Below are 19,836 nucleotides of genomic sequence, written 5' to 3' on the forward strand. Positions count from 1 at the left end.
ACCCAAAAGTAGGGCGTCCTCTTTACTCCTCGCGTACGTACACGCGCCGGCTCCAACTCCAATCAACCCCCATCCCTACCTCGCGACGCAGCATATGCGGCGGTGGTGGATCACAGCGAGGCGCCAGCCACCGGTCCGGACCACAGCGCAGGACGCCGCTCGCTGGTCGCTGCTCCCTTAACACCAACACGAGGACGCGGCGCCACCTCTCTCTCCACTCCGCCATTTAACGCTGTCTCTGAGACTGGAGGAAGGAAGGAACCGTGGCCTCGGATCCTGCGGGCCCCCCCCCTCCCCCAGTGCGAATGCGAAAGCCGGAAGGCGACAGGCCCGCTACCACGCTGGTCCCGCCGCGTCACGTGGACGCCCGTCACGCGGCCTCTCCCGGCGCGACAAGTGCCGGCCATCTTCTGGGCGCGACACGCGGCGCTCCGCCGCTGGCCCGCGCGTCGCGACACCGCGAGGGAGGCCGCAAAAAGGTAGTAGAGGGCTAGAGGCGAGGGGGCCCCCCTCCGTTTCCCCGCACTCACAAACTGCACTAATGGCTCCGCGTCTTTCGCTGCTAGTCGCTAGTGTAGGACGGACACCCCGGCTCGCTCACCCCATACGCCGACGCTGACACCAGGCCAGGCCACTACCACTCCACAAGTGGCTGAGTCGTAACTTGAGGCAACCGCCCCCCGCCCACTTCCGTCACGGCGCGGCGCGGCGCGGCGCGGCGCCAAGCAACCTTATCCACATCTCCCCTCGCCTCCGCTATAAAGCCCGCGCGCCTCCGCCCGTTGCCAGACGCGAACCACTTCACAGAAGAAGTGCTTTACCCTCACCCGCCCCACGCGCGGTAGTTCGTTCGACACAGTCACAGTCACAGACCAGTCGTTTCTCCCTTCTCTCCCCCCGGGCCCGGAGAGGAGAGGATGGCCGGCCGGAGCAGCCTCTCCATGGTCGCGTCGCACCGGCTGTTCACGCCGGTCAACCCTGTGGGCGGCGCCGACCACGGCGTGGAGCTCGACGAGGCCGACGTCATCTGGGGCGGCGGCGGCGGATACCCGGCGTCGTCCTCACCGTCGTCGTCGCCGTTCCTGTCCTCCGCGGTCGACCCGTACGCGCGGTCGCCGCCGGTTGCCGCGCCGTCCAAGCAGAAGCCGCGTGGCGTGGGGGCCGGCGCTCCGGGGCCGGCGTCGGTGCCCGTCAACATCCCGGACTGGTCCAAGATCCTGGGCGCCGAGTACGCCGGGAGCGGGTGGGCGGCGCACGACGACCGCGCGGACGACGACGCGGCGGCCTTCGGCGGCGCCGGGGGCCGGCGCTGGGTGCCGCCCCACGAGGTGCTGCAGGGGCGGGAGCGCGCGGCGGCGTCCTTCTCCGTGCGCGAGGGCGCCGGGCGCACGCTCAAGGGCCGCGACCTCCGCCGCGTCCGCAACGCCATCTGGGAGAAGACCGGCTTCCAGGACTGACCGACCGCTACTGTCAGCGCCAGCCTTGCGCGGCCGGCAATGCCCGCCTACCGTGGCCTGGCCTCGTTTGATGATCCCGTTCTCGCCTTGAGGAGGAGGAAGTGAGGAGCTTTTGCTTGATTAGTGGCCTTTTAATCCATTTGGATTAGGTCGATGGTTCTTTTTTTTCTCTCTCTCTTTTTATTATGTTTTGGTTCTTGTCGCTCTAGTCGTGATCGATGAGGGGAGAGTAGAGATTAAAAGCCTCTGTTTTTGGCATTTTTCCCCCGGAGAGGCTCGGTCGATGTACTTCCCACCACTAAGATTAATTCATCTTGATTACTAGTATCAATGATTTCAGCATTATTCTACTGCAAGTACTGCAATTATCCTGCCAATCCAGTACTCCTCTTCTTTCGTTAAGAAAAAATGTAACCGGCCGGAACCCATTTCGATCCAAGGTACTTATTTGAGTCATATTTTAATACTAGTAAGCAATACACTCTGGCACTGTAGCTGCCCTACTGTTTCAGTAGTCTAATCATGATATTGTTAGTTTGTTGGTGGTGCAATTAGGTTAATTTTTTTTTGAGGGAAACAGGAGTGGAGGGTCCCTACTCGATTTATTTAATTTTTTCCAGAGTTGCAAAGCATGAAAAGAGATTGTGACAGTCTGCTCCGGACAGATTTCGTGTGCGGGGCGGAAAGAAAGAAAAATAATAATAATACAGCATCTCAGCAAGAAATAGAAGGGGGCGGAGAAAGGCATGGGCCCCATCGCTGATTGGAGAGGAGGGCGGTGAAATGTCGACACTTCGCATTAATATAGTTGGTTAGCACATACTAGTACAAGTAGGAGTAGTTAATTGCAAAGTGAGAAACCGAGAATATGCCGGTTCCCATTTGCCCCCACACGAGAAATAATGCTACGCCAACACGCACCATGCACAACGCGACACTCCCTGAGCTAGTCCGAAAGAGCATGACTTGGTGTGGGTTGCCTTGGGATGGTTAGGAGGTTGATCAACCAAACTGCTTAGCGGTTTGATTATTGGTTGGCACTTGACATGTTGGTTTTTAGCTGCATTTTTTTTAATAATTTTGAGGTTCAAAATTGTTTGGTACGCATTTTTGGCGGGCATTTCTTTTTTTTCACGTTATCGTTAAGCGTAGAAGCCTCCTATTCCGTGCATTACTAGTCACATGCACGTGCATTGCTACGTTTATATATATATATATGATAAATTTTATTTTAATAAAATATAAAATATATATTTTCTATTGATTAGGTAGGTGTGGATATAGAACCAACCATCAATGTTCAAACACTAACTTATATATAATTTCACCTTATTTTTTACATACTCTCCTATTATAGTAGTAGAGAAAGATTATAGGAGTGCATGTTTTTTCTAAAGAAATGTAGGTTTTTTACGAAATAATATTGACGCGGGACGAAATGTAGGATTCAACATGATATAAAGAAATGTAGGATTCAACATGATATAAAGAAATGTAGATTTTTTTCTAAAGAAATGTAGAATTCAACATGATATAAAATAATATTGACGCGAGACGACCGTTGAAAACTGGTGCTTTAATATAGTAGAGATTTATCTTATCTAGACATATATACTCCCTCTGTCTATGATTAAATCAACTTCTAAAAAATTAGGACAAATAAGTGTTATAGATAATCGGAGTTTCTAATCGAAGAATATACTACTACATCAATCCAAACCCATCTGTTTGCCCTAAGGTAGTGTTTGGGTCTGGAGTGAGAGGCGGAACGGAGCGGCTCCGTTCTGCCTTGAGCAATATTTGATTGAGAGACACTCATAACAGTAACAGAGCGACTCTAAAAAGAAGACTATTCTCCTAATATGTTGAATCCCACTATTCCAAAAAAAAAGCTATCCAACATTTTTCGCTCGCGAAACGGAACAAAGAACCATTCTATCATGTTGAATCCCACCGTTTCAAAAATAAACTATCTAACATTTTCGCTCGTGAAACAGAACAGAACCATTCAATCTTCAAGGCATGGGATACAGTCACTCCATTCTCAAAAGGTATAACGGATTCATTCCGTCCAATTAGGCTTCATAACCAAGCACTGTCTATGCGTTAGTGCAGACACAATCTCCAAGATTACGTCCAAGACAAGGGGACAACTTATGATTTAGAACTAAACTTAATTTGGAGGAAATTTCTAGTACTCTACCGATTGATTTAGTCAGTGACCGAGGAAGTTGATGACATCGTGAGAGTGTTGCTTACAAGTCACCAAAAAAAAAAGGGATTACAATGTCAGATCCCTTACATCAATGCCTAAAAAAGAGTAATAAAACGTCTTTGCAGGAGTCGTAAGCTACAATAAGGGGGGAAAACCAACTTCCCAAGCTAATCTGCGTTCCCCCATGTTTAAAATTGTCAATCTCATATTGAAGGAGCACCGAATGTGTAGTTGGGCTCCTGGCCACACCAGATGGCAATCTAGTTCTAGAAAAAGAGCGCGCGACGGTGCTCCAAGTAGATCTAGCATGACTACGTTCTCTGCACGTGTTCTAGACTCGGTACGACACGCTGCACGTACGCGTGCGCCCGCGTCAAGTCGCTTAGGTAGGCGAAGATCGTGCTCAGCGTGCAAGTATCATAAATCTAATCAACAACACCCCAATCTATCGATTCTCAAACAATTAAACGTACACGTGCAGTACGTACGACCATATTGTGTTTTTATTGCTAAATTTATATATATATATATATATATATATATATATATATATATATATATATATATATATATATATATATATATATATATATATATATATATATATTATTTCGAAGATGTCAGATGACTTGTATAGTTTTTTTTAATATGCTAGATGATCGCACGACCTGTTTATCTGACCATATTATATTTGGTAAAAAAAATATTATATACATTTTTTATCAATTGTATATTGCATTTATATTGTGAAAAAAAATGGAAGACGAATCCATCCGTTGCTGAGAAATGTATTCTGTTCCGAGTTGGCATATATGGGCCTGTTGGTTGCTGCAGTAGTAGCTGCTGCTGTTTTATACAGTAGCCTGCCTGTGAAGGGCAGATATGCAGCAACAGCCGCCCGCTTGAAAGGCTTCCGAACAGGTGGTTTTTGCTTGTGTTGAGCAAGCCATCATGCACATGGAGAGGGAAAAGAGAGCGACGACGATGGGCGAGAGAGTGTCGCAATTGCGCGGCAACTCAGCTGAGGAGGTGATCCACCGTTGAAAGAGGCACAAATTAAACGGTAGCGACGCCTCCGGCTACTAGTACTAGTGCTGTCTCCCTCAATTCCTAAAAGATGCTGCTGAGGTGCGTACGCGCCCGTTGTGCTTTCGGCATAAACTATTTGATTCCGACGCGCTTGAGGAAGGAAGGAAGGGTCAAGGGTTAACTTAGGGGAGGTGGCAGCAGCAGGTCGGCCGGGTGGTTTTGCTTTTGTTTAGCGCGCGGCGGTGGTGTGCGGTGGCGGAACGCCGCGTTCGCGTTGGCGCTGGCGCTGGCGCTGGCGCGTGGAGCAGGGCAGCACACGGTCGCTTTCGTTGTTTGTTTATTTATTTAATTAATCGTGGGCGGTAGGCGCTGTGCAGCGCGCAGGGAAATAAAGGGTGTTTGGTTTGAGGAATCACTCCATCCAAAATGTGGTGGTGCATCATGGGTCCATTCCTCAAATTTGGTGGGATGACCCCATTCCTCATATTAGTACTAACTAACTAACTATAAGGAATGAGGTGATGATGGATCAACTCATTCCATTACACAAACCAAACAAAAAAGTGAGGAGTGAGAAGATGATGGACTAGCTCATTCCTCAAACCAAACAGTCTAAAAACGATCGCACCACGCCGCCGGGTTTCCGCAAATCCTGTGCTGAAAGATGTGGGCGACAGAAACGCTAACGTGGGCTGTTGTTAATAATTTCCGTCCGTCCTGTATCGATCTCATCATCATCATCACCCGGCTGCTGCCTCCAGGTCAGGACCACTGTTTTGTTTCCCTGCCGAGAGATCTCACACGGAATTGCAATCGCAATCGCACTCCGTGCGTGCTGTCAACTAGGCCGTTTTTTTTTTGAATTTTAGCCTCTTTTGGGTTTTTTTACAACTATGTTTTTTTACAGTTTTATTAAAAAGAAAATCTTAACCTCGACGCCATCATCATTGGCACCGAGGTAACACATATCGACGTCAGTACCATTGACGACAATTTTTCCTAAGTGACAGCCGATGTGACAAGTTCAAGGGGGCTTGGCGCCGACCCCCCTTGACGGCGAGGTCTGGCGCTATCTAGAGGGTCGACGTCAAGATCTATGACACCGACCCCCTGGGACTTGTCACATCGGCTGTCATGTAGGAAAGGTTGATGACAATTATGTCGGCGTCACTATGCGTTATCTCGGCGTTAATGATGATGTCGTCGAGGTTGAGGTTATTTTTTGAAATGAAACTGCAAAATCATAATTGTACAAAAAAAAACACTAAAAAGGCTAAAATGCAAAAAAAAAATGGTGAACTACGCGACGCTCTGACAAGGGGTGGGAGGGGGAGGAGACAGCCCTTGACGTCGCACTAGTCATGGTGATCAGACAGACAGACAGGCGCAGGCGAGAGAAGGAATCTTTGGCGCTCGCGCGTGCGTGGAACGGTAGAGGCCAAGCTAAGCTACCCGCCGAGAAAAGCTACAGTACACACTGGCTCCTTTTGTTCGAGAAGTGCCGATCAAATCAACGACGCTATTATTATTGTAGTTTGAAAAGGAATCGGCGTGACGAGACGACCGAGCAGGTCGCGCGAGACGTGGGCGCGCTTTATAATTGACCCTCACCTGTAGCAGCAGTAGTAGTTGGGCCAATCTTCTTGACCACCCGCCCGGCCTCCGGGTAATAAAAAGTCGTCGGTGGTAGTGGTAGCTACCTACTACCATACCATGTCGATGATTGTGAGAACGGTAGTATCGGTATAGGCCAACGACTGACTTGTTTATTGTATTTGGGTATCTCCAGGCCCGTAGACTCTCGCAGGAGCGAGAATGCGAGATGTGTGGTGTGGCTGTTCTGTTCAGCAGGGGCAGGGCCTCTAAACAAACCGGGACCTCTAATTCTCCATTTATTATTAACACTGATGGACCAAGCTTCATTTAAGTAAAAAAAGGAGAGAAAAAAAACGATGAACAAGGTTTTCTTTCCAACATAAACACGTACGCCACTGTGACGAGCGGTGGGCGCCCGAATTTTTTTGTATTTTAGCCATTTTTCGGAAAAAAATTCACATTTAGATCTTAAAAAATTTTAATGTCATTTTTGGACCCTTTGCTCGGCGCCATAGCTTATGGCGCCGAAGTAACACAACTCGGCGCCATAGGCTATGGCGCCGAGGTCGTGTTGCGTTAGCACAACCCAGACGCGTGGCGTCGACGTGACACCGAGCTCGGCGCCACAGATCTTGGTGCCGAGCTCGGTTGTGTTATTAACATATTTGTCGCAAACATAAGCACAAAGCCCATCTAGCCCACTTGGTGGAGCACAAGGCTTCTAACCTTGTGGTCATGGGTTCAAGCCCCACTGTTTGCATTTTTATTTGTTTTTTTTGTTTATGTCGCTGGTGTGTCCGTTCAAATTTATTTCTCACCTAGATTTTTTTATCTAGCCACTACTCATTTTTTTTAAATAATTCATTAGGTATATTTTTTTTTGTCTTGGGGCTTTTGCAGATCTTATTCTTAATATAATGCCTTACAGGTCGAGTTTTTTTAAGATGGGGGCATTTCACAGCTGGAGCATGTATTCATCAGAGAAAGCAGGTAATCGAAAAACTAGATTTTTTTTGTGATGCAATGTTGTCGAGTTATGGTGGCCTAATTATTTTTTGTGACTGATGATTCCCTGTACTGCTTAGTGTCTTGCTGCGAGAAAAACCAGTGGTGATATGGTACATAATTTCCTTGTTTTGTCGAATGTAGGACAAAGGACGACTATTGGAGTTGGCGTTTGTCGTGCTGTTGCAATGCATTCTCAGGTAATAACAATCATTTTTTTCTCAGTATGTTTTGGTCTTTGTATTTCTCTCTGTTTTCAGAGTTCAAATGTTGTTCAATGTAGCAGTAATCCTTACACCTTGGAAGGGACAGATGGCTAGAATTTTTTAGCAAAACTTCAGTGTAAGTATAGGTAAATTATATAAGCTGAACTGACTTCAGTGACAAAACAAAGATAAAAAAAATCTAGGCGAGAAATAAATTTGAGGGGACACACCAACGACATAAAAAAAAACAAATAAAAATGCAAACTATGGGACTTGAACCCACGACCACAAGGTTAGAAGCCTTGTGCTCTACCAAGTGGGCTAGATGGACTTTGTGCTCATGTCTGCAACAAATATTTTAATAACACAACCGAGCTCGGCGCCAAGATCTGTGGCGCCGAGCTCGGTTCCACGTCGACGCCACGGCGTCCGAGTTGTGCCGACGCATCACGTACCTCGGCGCCATAACCTATGGCGCCGAGCTGTGTTACCTCGGCGCCATAGGCTATGGCGCCGAGCAAAGGGTCCAAAAATGCTATTAAAATTTTTTAGGGTCCAAACGTGTTCTTTTTTCCGAAAAATGGTCAAAATACAAAAAATTGGGGGTGGGCGCACACTTATGTATACGCGCCTCGTCATCTACAGAGACGAAAAGCGAACGCTAGCTACAGCTGTGTTTCACAGTCAATCATCCGTCCTTGACACGTGCACAGTACGTAGGGTTGGGCAAGGGAACGGACGGAGCACGCGCACAGGGCAGCACAGCACAGAGTGACCACCACTGACCGATGCCTTTCCACCACCACACCTTGTGATCGATCGTGTCGTGCCGTTCCCCTCTTGTGTTGTTCAGCAGCTATAGAGCTAGCTAGCAAGCAAGCAAGCCGAAAAAAATGCCGCTTCTCGCCATTTGCCATGCCAACCCACGGCGCGGTGGCGTATATTTGGAGATCGACGAGGCATCGGGGAGCGAAAAAGAGGCGACTGGGTAGGCCAATGGCGTCGGGATTCCTTGGGCCCGAGGGGTGTGCCGTGCCGACATATGGCGTCGGCGTGTGCGTGTGAGCCCGCGCCCCGCGGCATATCGGTTTCAGGACCGAACCAACCGCACGCACGTAAACGGCGACCGGACGTCGCGGCAGACACAGCTTTTAAGAAGATTTTGAGAATATGCCGCTTTTTTCCTTTTTTTTAATATATATGCCCGTCAGGAATTTCGTGTTTCCCTTCGTTGCCTTGCCATATTGCTCTTCCCCTTTATTGCCACACTCCGTTACTTCCACTACTGTGTTACTGTTAGAGCGGGTCCTTGGAGACCTGGACCGGCGGACATGTGGCTGGTCGGTCGGTGGCCAGTGGCCACACCACACGGCGGACCATCGCCGGTCAGATTCCAGTGTGGTGGACATGCGCGGCGGCGCGTGGCCTGGACCGTGGACAGCTAGCATCTGCTGGGCCACGGTGGCAGCCTTTTCAGCTACTAGTACTATATCGTAGGACTGGACTGCGTCGTGGGTGATGACCATGCATGTGCACGCTCGCGACAAATAGGCCCACTTCCAACAGCAAAGCGATTGCTAGGCCCTTTTCCTTGTTCCTTCAGTACGCGCCGACTTGGCCCATGCGACGACAAAGGAAATGGGCTCCGATGGCCTTGCCTGCATCACTCGTCCGCAGGGAGACGAACGCTGTGCGCTCGCGTTACTGTTCGCCCTCTGCGCCGCCACGTTGCGATGCTTCGGTTCCGTGGGTGGGCCCGGAGAGATCGACCGGCCGATCGCGACGCTTCCCGCCGGACTATATACTAATAATAATAATCAGCTGCTGTGGCCTCTGGGTGCTCAGGTTAACCGGACGGGGTTTATGGCCTTCTCATCTGCACTTTCTGTTAGACTGCCTTTGACAGGAGGGGAGGGGAGGGGAGAGAGAGATAGTACCTAGACCATATAGTATGTAGAGTAGAATTCTGTATGTTTTTTCAGTAATATAGTTGCATTTCACATATATATATGTCGACAACTTGGAATCTGGATTCTACGTTACTTAATTTGTTTGAGTCTGGTATATGTTGTGTGTGCAATCTTGATCAATGCTATTGTTTTAGTCCAAGAAAAAGCGCACCGGGTCTTGTTTTCCTGATGATGCAGTGAACATTAGGGACGGTGGTAATGTATCACAGCCCAAATACCCCTTCAAAGTTTGTTTGAGCTATTAACTAATTTTAACTCAAAAATAAATAGAAACAGAGGTCGATCATAATTCGATCCGATCTTTAAATTTTAATGTACAATTTATAGTCTATTACCACTCTAGTGAAGGGACATATTCTTCGCTCACTTGTAGGACGCCAAAAAAAAAACAAAGTCCGTTGGTGAGATGGCCAGTCTAATCTAATATCTACAGGTTTTAGGACGATACAGCCAAAATTGTGTACCTTTTTAGCTCGAGACAGACTAATTTTAGGACATACAGCCAAATGTACAGACCGCCGAATTCCAAGAAAGAAAAGTCTCCAGCAAGCACATTGTGCAGTTAACCATCACGGCATTGATATCAGGAGCGAACATGATCAACTAATATCTCATAAAGTTTGTCATGTCTGGACAATTCATCGTCTGATTCAACACTTTCTTGTTCAATTAGAATACTACGAAGAGATGTGTTGAATTTAGGCTACAAGTCCGAAACAATATTGAGTAATGATCAAGCAGCACAATGACATTTGTGACTATTCACCTCCATGGGAAAGGCATACAGAGAACATGGGCTAAAATACAGGAGACAAAAAAAAAAAAACAAGCACACAACAAAGAAATGTTTCTGCAGGCCTGAATGGTTTCACAAGCTTTCGGCAAAGGTAGAACATGTAACATTGCCACCTACAAAGTGCATACATGGCTGTGCAAAGGTGCCTACCCTGTCATACACAGAAAATGCAGAAAGTGACAAGGCGGTATGAACAGAGATGTGGGGCTTTTAGACCAGGGTTGATCATCCTGTGGCACATGCGGGATTTTGAGTTTTTCAGGTGTGGTGTGGCAGTGATTAAGGCCCGACTAAGGCCCCGTTTGATTAGTTTGGTTAGAGGGACTAAAGATTAGTCTCTAGTTTTTTGTCTTATTTAGGGTTAGTTTGGAAACATCGTTTTTTCAAGGGATTCCAATTTTCCCAAGGGAAAATGAACTAATTTCCCTTGGGAAAATTAGAATCCCTTGGGAAAACAGTGTTCCCAAACTAGCCCTTAGTCTCTTTTTTATCAAACAGTAGGACTAAAATAGAGACAAAAATAATTTAGTCTCTAGCCTTTCTCATAGGTGCTAAAAGAGACTAAAGACCCACAATTATCCTGTTGCCCTTACGTACCCCTCGACCCTCGTCTCTCTCGCACGCAGCCGTCGTCGCCCCCTTCCTCGTCTTTCTCGCACGCGCTGAACGCAGCAGCCGCGGCTGTCGCCACACCCTCGTCTCTCTCGTGTGCGACGAACACAGCCACCGCCGCCACTCCCTCTTCTCTCGTGCGCGACGAACGTGACTGTGGCCGCCGCTCCCTCATCCTCTTCCAAGCCGTCGTCGCCGCGTTCTTATCCTCTTCCCCGCGCACCGCTCCGATCCGGTCTTATTCCCACGCTAAATCATGGATGGCCACCACAACTTTCGTGATGTTCTCTCCCAAGCCGGCTCATCCTCAGCACCGAGGAACCTCCCCATCCACAAAGCGCCGAAGGACGACGAGTTCGGCCTCTTCTCCCCAACCCACTTGATTCATCCCTCGTTGATGAACAACTCCGCGCCCCGGATTCGGATGCATCAACACGATCTGAACTACCAGGGCACTGAGTTTCCCCACTTCAGTTCGTATCAGCAAGTTCTAGAGACTGGTGAACCAACAAACAACCTAGGATTTTCAGGTCTGTGCATTAGAACTGATCGCACTCCATTCCCAACAACCATATCAAGTAGTCGTTGGGACCAGTCACTGACCACCTTCTAAGTAAGGGCATCCGATGCTTTGACCGGTGTTACAATGGACATGTTTGGTGCCTTGTAGCCCCTCTCAGGTTACGGCGCAACATCTATGAGTACCCTACTTATTGGGGTATCTTATGGCACATTGGATGCCTGTGGTGCCTTATGAATCTATCTAAACATGTTATAGTTTTCTTAGAGTGCAATATCTAGTGCCCAAGCTAGTGTGTTGTTCTTTGCACACCTATGTGTTTGGTGTACTATGTTTTAATAACCCTTCTTTGGTACAATACTACTCATTTGGTGGTTTATCTAGTGCCTCTCTAGACACATCCAGTGTTGCCGAGTAATCTCTTTTCTTTGTTTCTTCGTGTGCCTTCGTCTAGGCTTCTTCCATCTTATGTCTTGGACCCTTGTATGTTCTTGAAGGTCTTCAATAATGTATTTCATGAGGTGTTGATAAGGTGTTGAGAAATGGCGTTGTCACACATCTTAGATCTAGACCCTGAACCCTCCCGTCGGTAGGTTTCAAAACAAATGGGAAGAATTCCAACCTGACTCGCACCGTATTCCCATTTTCCCTCGATCATTTTCGACGAAAATGTTACAAGGCCAAACAGGAACAGAGAGAAAACGATTAAGGTTATTTCCCGCTTGTATTTTCGATATCTTGTTTTGTTTAGGTTTTTTCTCTATTTTCCGCTTTACATTAGGCAGGAAAATCAACTTGACTCAGGATTGATTTGATGACGACAAGGGGAGAGGATTAAGAGGGGATTGGAGGAGATTAAGGGCTGGTTCGGTTCTACCCCAATCCATATGGATTGAAGGGGGTTGAGGAGGATTCAATCCCTAGTAAGTCAAAATATCTTCCAATCCGTACAATCCCCTTCAATCCATATCGATTGAAAATAACTGAACAAGCCCTAAGAAGGAAATGAACTAATTTCCCATTTCAATCCTGTAACACCCCTGGTGTTACTATAACTAAAACTTGAGCATCGCATCATAAGCATTGACATTGCATATGTTTGATACACCTAGAGTGCATTCACTAGGCAAAAATTTCAAACAAGTTGTATTGTTTTAGTGTTTTGCAAATAGAACCCTGGATAGGGAACTCAACCCTAAATGGGGATTAAAGGGGTAAGACCTAACCCAAATTGAGAAAACCTAAAGGCTTTAGGGAAATAGTTATAAAATGTCCCCAAAAATAAAGTTGAATCACATTTATACCCCTGGGATACCAAAAACCCTAATTGGAACCCTGGAAAAACCTAAAACCAAACCCTAGGGGCTTATGTGCAAAATTAGTCCACTTTTGGACTAAAGTGCAAAAACCAAGTTAAATAAGTATCTTAAGTCATTTGGGTCACAAATATGTGAATTTGCAAGTTAAACCCTAAGTTTTGGGCTTATTTGCAAAACTCACCTCTTAAGTCCTTAATAGTCTAAGTCTGATTTCAGTGATATTGGCTCAACTTTGGAGCCTTGTAACTTTTAAAATATAGGATCTTTGCCCTAGGTCACCACATCAATGTTGTAAAGCAAACAAAGGAGAACAATCTTGCTGAAGTGGGCAAGCCATGTTCTTGTGAGAAATTTAGAGATAATCATGCTCAAACTTTGGCTATCAGGCTGCTAAGGTCTGAATTTTCAGACTAACAATGAACTGACATCAACTTCAAGCCTAGATTCAAGCATGATCCAATGGGTTTTTGTGGCAGCATCATATGGCAATATTGTAGATGGTATGTTGCTTTACAACTTTGATGCAGAGTTTGAGTTGAGTTGTCATTCAAAATTAAGAGAAAACCATGCTCCAAAAGGCTCTGTCAGGCGACTGAATCGGTTCTGCCATGGTACAGTAGACCCCAAACTGAAGAAGATCATGATTCACCCCCCTGCTCGTCGCCGGTGAGCTGTCGCCGGTGGTCGATCTCTTGTTGCGATTCGTGCACCGTATACAACAGATAAGCTTGACCTGGTAAACATCCGGTACCGGATTGAGCTACGGCTAAGGCCGCCGTACTTCACCCCCCCAGCTCATCGTCGGTTGGATAGCCTCGTCGCCGATAAGCTACCGCCGTTGCGCACCACGTGTCTCAGCGCGGGACTTCCTCGCGGTGACTCACTGGTTGCATGTCCGGCGATCATCGGAGTTGTAACACCCGGATTTTAGGGGTCCAAAACCCGGGGTTAACATAAACACCAGGTATGCTGGGACCAAGTCTCACACATATGATGTATAGTGGCACAGGATCGAATGTCACAACATTATATATCACAGGAGTTCTATACAAAATAAATAATTACATTATAAGGAGACAACGGTCCAGCAACCCAAAGTTGACTGGGAGACGACGACCTAGACCTCTCACGAACTCATCACAGCATCCTCCATGAGCATCATCCTGCAGTACCTGGTCTTGACCTGTGGTGTATGTGAGACAGCAAGAGTGAGCTCACATACGTTCATCGCTCAGCAAGTTGTGGGGAATAATGTGCATGAACTCGCCAAAGGTGGGAGCTCACGTGAAGTGTAAGGCTTACCAAAGAAGATGGTTAGAGCTGAGCATTGCTTTTAAAGTTGGTCAAAATTTTATTAGCAGTTACTAAGTATAAGTAAATACCAACCCAGTTAAATAGTAGAACCAAAGTAACAACTTCACCTGCGATGCAATGCATATGACAAATTGAATTTAGTTCCATAATTTAATCATGTGAGTGTCCGAGCCGCTCATGACCGTGAGCACGGCTAGTATACCAGTTTTACACTCTGCAGAGGTTGCGCATCTTTACCCACAAGTCGTGTATCCCATGTCGCCAGGGTTTGCAAGGCCCTTAGACACTTCCGAGGTGAATGGCTAGGGATCCACTACGAGGCCTTTACAAAGTTCCACTAGCTTCCGACAACCCGCTACAGTTTATAGGAAGATCCAGTACAGGAATCCCTTGCAGGACCGCCATCGCAGCAAAATCCTCCCGAGGGCCTCCCCGCACTGACCTCTCCCCTACTGCCCTTGCCCCTTTCGGGTAAGGTAGTCTTCCACTAGCTTTCCTAATTAATCAGCCAAGGGCGTCCCATTAAACCCCTGTGGTAGCACTGTTTTCCCGGGTGGTTCTCCATGTTCCAATTAACATAATGATCTCAATATGAACAATAAATAATAACTGATAACAAAAGTGTAACCATGAATAGTGTATCTCCATACCCAAAACCACATATAGCACTAGCAAGTACTACCCAGAAAGTTCAGTGGTGAACAAGGTATAAAGATAATCAAACTAGGTAACCTGTTGGGTCCCATCAAAATTAACCTATGCAGATCATTATGATTAATCAGAACATGAGTGGGTAAAAAGAAGTGATCAAGGGCACAACTTGCCTGGGCCTTGAGAATCCAGGTACCAGGATGATCTTCAGATGATACGTGACCTCACTGCTAGTCGTAGTAATACAAACAAACAGTGTAGGCAGAATTTAATATCACACCAAACAAGTAAACAAAATACATAATAATAATCTACACATAAAAAATAAGATCACAGGAAAAAGAATTATTAATTTTGGAGTTGTAGAATTCAACTTATGAATTACCTAAGATTTTAGGTGATTATAATATGATTAAATGATAAATAAATTTTCTGGCAGAGTTCATGTCAAAACAGTGATTCTAAATGGTAGAGAATATTATTACAAAATTTTTGGAATTGGAATGACTCAATTTGGAGCTAAAATGAATTAGTTATGAATTAATTAAGTTTCTGGATTTATTTTAACACTAAAAATCATTTTCTAAATCATTTTCTATGATTTTATAACTCTCTGGACTGGTCCTCATTTTCAGAAAACCGCAGGGGGCTTGGCGCAAATAAACCTAAGACTCAGGCTACACCCGCACAGGACGGCGGGTTGATTTGACCAAAGCCCGAGGGCTCATTAGCAAATAGCACCCGCGAAGAGGTAAGATCTAATGTGAGCCGCACGATCTAAAGTCTATGGCCTAGATTAGATCGCCTAAAACCGAACCGGTATGCAGCCATAGTCCCAGGATCTGAATCCGACGGTCACGTTTTAATGAACCCGCGATCGGATTTCTACCGTATATCGCGAGATCAACGGTCCGAGTTCTTCCTAGCTGAAGAGGTAGCTACCATCTAATCTTGGCCGCCCATCATCAGATCAACGGCCACGGCGCATCCGCACCCCTGACGGCGACCCACGGCGGCGAGAATCCACCAAATCCCCCCCCCCCACGGCGGCGCTAAGGACGGCGTGGTGAAATTCGGCCCGACCAGGGCCCCTCCGTTCGATTAACTGACATAGAACAACAATTGAACCGAGGCGAACACGGTGAGGTGAGTTACCGGGTAGATAGACCACTGGCGGAGGCAGGCCACGGCGGAGGGCGGAAATACCCGAAGTCGAGACTCCGGTGAGGAATTCGTCGTGCACCGGTCACCAATTCCGCACGTGGAGGCCCCGGTTATGTTCGCCGCACCCAGATGAGCTGCCAAGACTTCACAATGACCCGTAGACGACGGTGGCCAAGCGATTCAAGGGTGGCGGCCGAAAACCTTCCGCAAGCGTAGCAACGGCGCACGGCAATCGGTGCAAGCGGATGAGGAGGGAAGGAGGAGGCCGCGGCACGATGCTTTTATACCCGGGAGAGCACGGAATCGCTGTACCGGCTAACGGAGCCGCTGCCGAGATTCACGCGCGCGCGATCGGCGAGGTTTGTTGAAGACGAACCCGACAAGCGGGCCCCGCGGATCAGCGAAAGAAGCATGGAGGAGTGAGCGCGGTCGTGGGAGGCCGACGAGTGGGGTCCGCGAGATAGTGACCAGGCGTGCGCGTGAGAGGCTGGGCAGGGGGCCCCACCTGTCGGCGCCGTGGGGAAGGTTAATGGGCTCGCGTCTGGTATTTCTTAACTGGCCAGAATTGAGTTCAGTCGGCCCATGAAGGCATAGTGTCCCTTTTTCTTTTTATTTCTTATTTTCTTTTCTCCATTTTCCAATCCAATTTGAGTTCAGTTTCAAATTCAAACTTTGTGTGGATCTTCATTTAAATATTCAATGTGAACATAGCATGGATAAATTTTATTTATTTACAGATTTATTTTGCTTCTCTTGCCTTATATATATTATTCCCTTTTCTTTTTTTTCAAACCCTAATCTCCTTTTGGGTTCTAATTCAATTTTCTTTTTAGTATATTTTGATTAATAGTGTTACTATTATTATTATATGCACAACAAACAAAACTCCAATATGATGCACATGTTATTTAGTTGACATTTAGTCATTTAATCATTTTTAAATGGGGTTGTTCACATGATTAGTTGAATTGAACCAAAGCAAATAAGAGAATTATCTCCATTACCATGATTTACAAATTTGGGTATTACAAATCCTACCCCCCTTAAAAATAATCTCGTCCCCGAGATTTGTAAGAAAAGGGAATACAAAAGGATTGGTTTGCAATTTAGCTTTTAATTTCTAAATCAAGGGTCTCTCTTTTTATTATTAGTAAGTGATAGGAGAGCATGGGTATCATATGTATGTCCACTTTTATTATGTAGGATAGAAGATGTCTTTAAAGTATAGATAGGTTTGGGTAAGAAAGAGTAGGATAAGAAAAACTCCATCCAAGATTGTGGATCTTGACTCATCTTGGTGATCTCACTTGATCCTTGAAGACTTGAGTTGATGCTCATCCTTTCTTGATGAAGTTGATCATCTTCTCCGGTCTTGTCTCATTGATTCGAGGTTAGTGTATATTATTGGGCTAGAGAATATGGTTAAGATAGGTATGGTTGATATAGACTACATGATATAGGTCAAAAGTTTGTTTGTTGTTAGGTGGGGATAGGCAGATTATGCAATCCATCAAGACTCTATTGGTTGGGTTGGTCTATCAGTCTTTATTTAGTGTAGGGTGGACTAAATTACAACATGTGAATAGGGTCTAATCCATTTCACAAGTATTAACTGGTCCATTAAGTAACTCATTTTTTTTAAATTAGATCATAGTAGGTTAGATGTGATCTAGATTAGATTGGTATGACTGGTTTGACTAGATATGATCTAATTAATCTTGCATTAGATCATGGTTGTTAAACTAGGGTGGATAAGTATGCCTATTAGGATAAGATGGTAGATAAGATAAAATCTTTTGAGGTCAGTTAGATCTATTAGGATGTGATACAATCTTTTCAAGATAAGATGAGTATCATTTAAGATAAGATGGATCTATTAAGACAAGGGAGAATCTTTTAAGATAAGATGAATTGGCTAGAATGAGATCTTTTAGGATAGGATAAATCTCTTAAGCTAGATATGTTCCAATGGGGAATAATCTAGGTTGTCTAGTTACTTTATAAATATATTTTTATACCTATGTGTATATACAGATGCAATTGTGGACATTACTCCACAACCCATCACACTCAATCAAAGATCCAAATCAGACAGGTATCATAAGAACAAACATTCAAATATATAAACACTCATAAAAATAGTTTTGTTTTTGTTCCTAGGATTAGGTCTCCTATTCCTAAAAGTCACTTTAGGCATAGGATTTCAAAGTGTGAAATCCACATTTGTCTTTCAGAAAGAAAAGATAAGAATAATCAGAGTAAAGCGGAAATAGATGAGAAAAGATTAAGATAAGTTTAGAAAGGATCAGAGTAGCAAAGGTGAGTAGATAATGGTTGTCCAGTTCTATCTAGGTTTCGTCCTACAGTCAACATTCCTCTGATACCACTTCTGTAACACCCGGATTTTAGGGGTCCAAAACCCGGGGTTAACATAAACACCAGGTATGCTGGGACCAAGTCTCACACATATGATGTATAGTGGCACAGGATCGAATGTCACAACATTATATATCACAGGAGTTCTATACAAAATAAATAATTACATTATAAGGAGACAACGGTCCAGCAACCCAAAGTTGACTGGGAGACGACGACCTAGACCTCTCACGAACTCATCACAGCATCCTCCATGAGCATCATCCTGCAGTACCTGGTCTTGACCTGTGGTGTATGTGAGACAGCAAGAGTGAGCTCACATACGTTCATCGCTCAGCAAGTTGTGGGGAATAATGTGCATGAACTCGCCAAAGGTGGGAGCTCACGTGAAGTGTAAGGCTTACCAAAGAAGATGGTTAGAGCTGAGCATTGCTTTTAAAGTTGGTCAAAATTTTATTAGCAGTTACTAAGTATAAGTAAATACCAACCCAGTTAAATAGTAGAACCAAAGTAACAACTTCACCTGCGATGCAATGCATATGACAAATTGAATTTAGTTCCATAATTTAATCATGTGAGTGTCCGAGCCGCTCATGACCGTGAGCACGGCTAGTATACCAGTTTTACACTCTGCAGAGGTTGCGCATCTTTACCCACAAGTCGTGTATCCCATGTCGCCAGGGTTTGCAAGGCCCTTAGACACTTCCGAGGTGAATGGCTAGGGATCCACTACGAGGCCTTTACAAAGTTCCACTAGCTTCCGACAACCCGCTACAGTTTATAGGAAGATCCAGTACAGGAATCCCTTGCAGGACCGCCATCGCAGCAAAATCCTCCCGAGGGCCTCCCCGCACTGACCTCTCCCCTACTGCCCTTGCCCCTTTCGGGTAAGGTAGTCTTCCACTAGCTTTCCTAATTAATCAGCCAAGGGCGTCCCATTAAACCCCTGTGGTAGCACTGTTTTCCCGGGTGGTTCTCCATGTTCCAATTAACATAATGATCTCAATATGAACAATAAATAATAACTGATAACAAAAGTGTAACCATGAATAGTGTATCTCCATACCCAAAACCACATATAGCACTAGCAAGTACTACCCAGAAAGTTCAGTGGTGAACAAGGTATAAAGATAATCAAACTAGGTAACCTGTTGGGTCCCATCAAAATTAACCTATGCAGATCATTATGATTAATCAGAACATGAGTGGGTAAAAAGAAGTGATCAAGGGCACAACTTGCCTGGGCCTTGAGAATCCAGGTACCAGGATGATCTTCAGATGATACGTGACCTCACTGCTAGTCGTAGTAATACAAACAAACAGTGTAGGCAGAATTTAATATCACACCAAACAAGTAAACAAAATACATAATAATAATCTACACATAAAAAATAAGATCACAGGAAAAAGAATTATTAATTTTGGAGTTGTAGAATTCAACTTATGAATTACCTAAGATTTTAGGTGATTATAATATGATTAAATGATAAATAAATTTTCTGGCAGAGTTCATGTCAAAACAGTGATTCTAAATGGTAGAGAATATTATTACAAAATTTTTGGAATTGGAATGACTCAATTTGGAGCTAAAATGAATTAGTTATGA

General features: G+C 45.4%; 1 protein-coding gene across 1 annotated transcript; it reads left to right on the forward strand.

Annotated features, from left to right (window-relative positions):
• The first annotated feature begins 800 nt into the window (after window positions 1-800).
• Window positions 801-1,536, forward strand: LOC100277341 (senescence regulator). The gene has a single exon (NM_001150935.2). The coding sequence runs from the start codon at window positions 918-920 to the stop codon at window positions 1,455-1,457; it is 540 nt and encodes a 179-aa protein (NP_001144407.2). The 5' UTR covers window positions 801-917; the 3' UTR covers window positions 1,458-1,536.
• The last annotated feature ends 18,300 nt before the right edge of the window (window positions 1,537-19,836 follow it).

Source organism: Zea mays, chromosome 5 (genome assembly GCF_902167145.1).
Source record: "Zea mays cultivar B73 chromosome 5, Zm-B73-REFERENCE-NAM-5.0, whole genome shotgun sequence".
NCBI classification, from domain to species: domain Eukaryota; kingdom Viridiplantae; phylum Streptophyta; class Magnoliopsida; order Poales; family Poaceae; genus Zea; species Zea mays.